Consider the following 2,263-nt stretch of genomic DNA (forward strand, 5'->3'; position numbering starts at 1 on the left):
GTCGCATCCATCGCCGGCGCAAGCGCCTTCCCTTATTGTCTCCGCGCCGCTTGATGTCATCAAAACCCGGGATTCAAAACAGGAATTTCGAGAACCCAGAGTCTGGCTTCCGGATTGTCAGCAGCATGATCAGGAATGAAGGTCCGACTAGTTTCTTCAAGGGATTGACGCCTAAGTTGCTGATGACGGGGCCGAAGCTGGTGTTTAGCTTCTGGCTTGCGCAGACGTTGATTCCGGCATTTGGGAAGGTTGTGTAACTGGGATGTTGTGTAGGGGGGGGCGCTCATGTGAAGATAGAGTGGAGCGCGAAGGTTTATTTTGTTCCTCTCTATAATGAGTCCTTTTCTTTCTCTCTTGTTGTTTTCTTTTCGGTTTTTTCTGTATTGCTTTTTAACTCCGCCGTTTTCATGATATATATAGACTATACGCGCGTTAGGCTTTTGTTGGGATCTTATATACGGGTCTTTGTAATTTTATGTTTGTCACCGCTCCGCTTCTTCTTCCTGTTTACTTATGAATTAATATCTATATAGAGAGCATGGTTGAGTTGCTGGCGTTGGGATATGATTGATCTAGCTATAAACCGATATTAGAAAGCTGATTTGGCAGTAGTTACTGCTTTAAATTCCCTTGGTCTCCCAAGGCCACTTTTATCGGACAAGATATTCACCCACTGGCATCCGTCTATAAATCCACGCAATAAAACAGTACTTATTCTTATCATATCTTCCCTCTCTTTCAATACCTTCCACCTACCTAACTTGAGAGTTATCCAAATGTTTTATCCCCTTATGTAAGCGGCGGGTGGATTACCTAACTAATACATAACTAGCTCCTCTGCGACTTCATTATCAAGCCGAAATTTGTTTCTTCTCGAAATTCCAACCAGGGGGATAGTCGCGCATGGTAACCATTAAAAATAATATATGGAAAGATTCTGAATCCCAGCCAAAAACTAATGTCTACTGCGGTGGTTTACCCGCACCTCATCTCGAGGTCAGTGTTATGAACAACAAATTCCCAACGTATTGGACGCAAATAATTATTTATACCCTGCCAATTTTCCAATCTCCCTCCCAACACCGCTGCCAAATTCTACCCTCCAAAAGAAAGCCATTTGTAAAGGAACCTCGGAAACCTCAACCTGTAACTAACCACCTAACAACACGCAACCAAAACAGAATCGGAGACTCGCTGTTCGCCGTCTTCATCGGCACTTCAGCCGCGTACTTGCGCATCCGCCGCGAACATAGAGAGAAACATCCCGATCAGCCGGCCAATGCGCGTTATTTGTTCAATCTTGGCTTGGCGAGGATGAAGGGGTGGTGGAGTGGGTGGGAGTCTGTATAGAGAGGCTCTTCGTCAAAGTGGGGGGATGGCACGAGGCGGGAGGAGTGGTGGACGATGAGGGGTTGACCAGGTTTGGTGCGTGGATGGGACGGGAAAGAGAGAAGGAGAGGAAGCGGCGCGCCGAACGACATGACTGGATCTTAATGTATGAGATGGGATGTTTGTGTTGATGCTCCAGCTGCGATTGAGCCACCCTTACCCCCCCCCAGCTTTACCTTCCCCATGGACTGACACGCCCGGTCCATTTTTGTCTTTCACGTTCCGTAGGACGAGGTTGTTCTACAACCTAAGGCTCCCTTATCTTGGCCAACATGGGGATATCGCTGGTTGGGGTGTTTTGCTACGGTTCCTCGACCCTAGCATATAACTTGTGTCTCCAATTAAAACCCTACCTTTTCAGTATTTAATAGCAGACACACTGCCAATAACAACTACTATGCGTCTGTGTCTCATCGACGCAGGAAGAAACGAGCCGATCGCTGTTGTCGTCATTCAACCGTCTCCGACAGTAGGGGAGGTTATACGCGCCGTCCGTTTCAAGCATAGCATACCTATGCAAGGTCCTGCATAGTCTGAGAATTTCCCAAGGAATGTTTGTATTATATTTACCTAAGCTGTTTATGAGATTGCACTGGACATGCACAAGGCAGTACTACTCTACATCATTCTACTGTATATATATATATGTGTGTGTGTGTGTGTGTGTGTGTGTATTATCCGGCCATTCCGAGGAAGTTGATAGCCTTTTGTTAGCAAGGGATGTTTTCAGCATTTTCAACTCGCTCTCTATTCTCCCTGTTGCGTTCTATTGTTTGCTATTGGCAGTGATAGGAAAGAGACCAAGGACAAACAAGCTTCATAAGCAAGTGAGACCAGCAGGACGATAAGTTTAGGCAGCAGGGACCACGTTTGC

General features: G+C 46.3%; 1 protein-coding gene across 1 annotated transcript in view; it reads left to right on the plus strand.

Annotated features, from left to right (window-relative positions):
- The window catches only part of HCAG_01403 (conserved hypothetical protein), a gene marked incomplete at both ends in the record, with an annotated part of 2,381 nt that extends 2,124 nt beyond the window's left edge, over positions 1-257 (plus strand). Inside the window, one exon of the mRNA XM_001544306.1 lies at positions 83-257. Coding sequence (XP_001544356.1) covers positions 83-257 — 175 coding nt within the window. The remainder of the gene's footprint in view (positions 1-82) is intronic.
- Between the last annotated feature and the right edge of the window lie 2,006 nt (positions 258-2,263).

Source organism: Histoplasma capsulatum, genomic scaffold, assembly GCF_000149585.1.
Source record: "Histoplasma capsulatum NAm1 scaffold_1 genomic scaffold, whole genome shotgun sequence".
Taxonomy (NCBI): Eukaryota; Fungi; Ascomycota; class Eurotiomycetes; order Onygenales; family Ajellomycetaceae; genus Histoplasma; species Histoplasma mississippiense.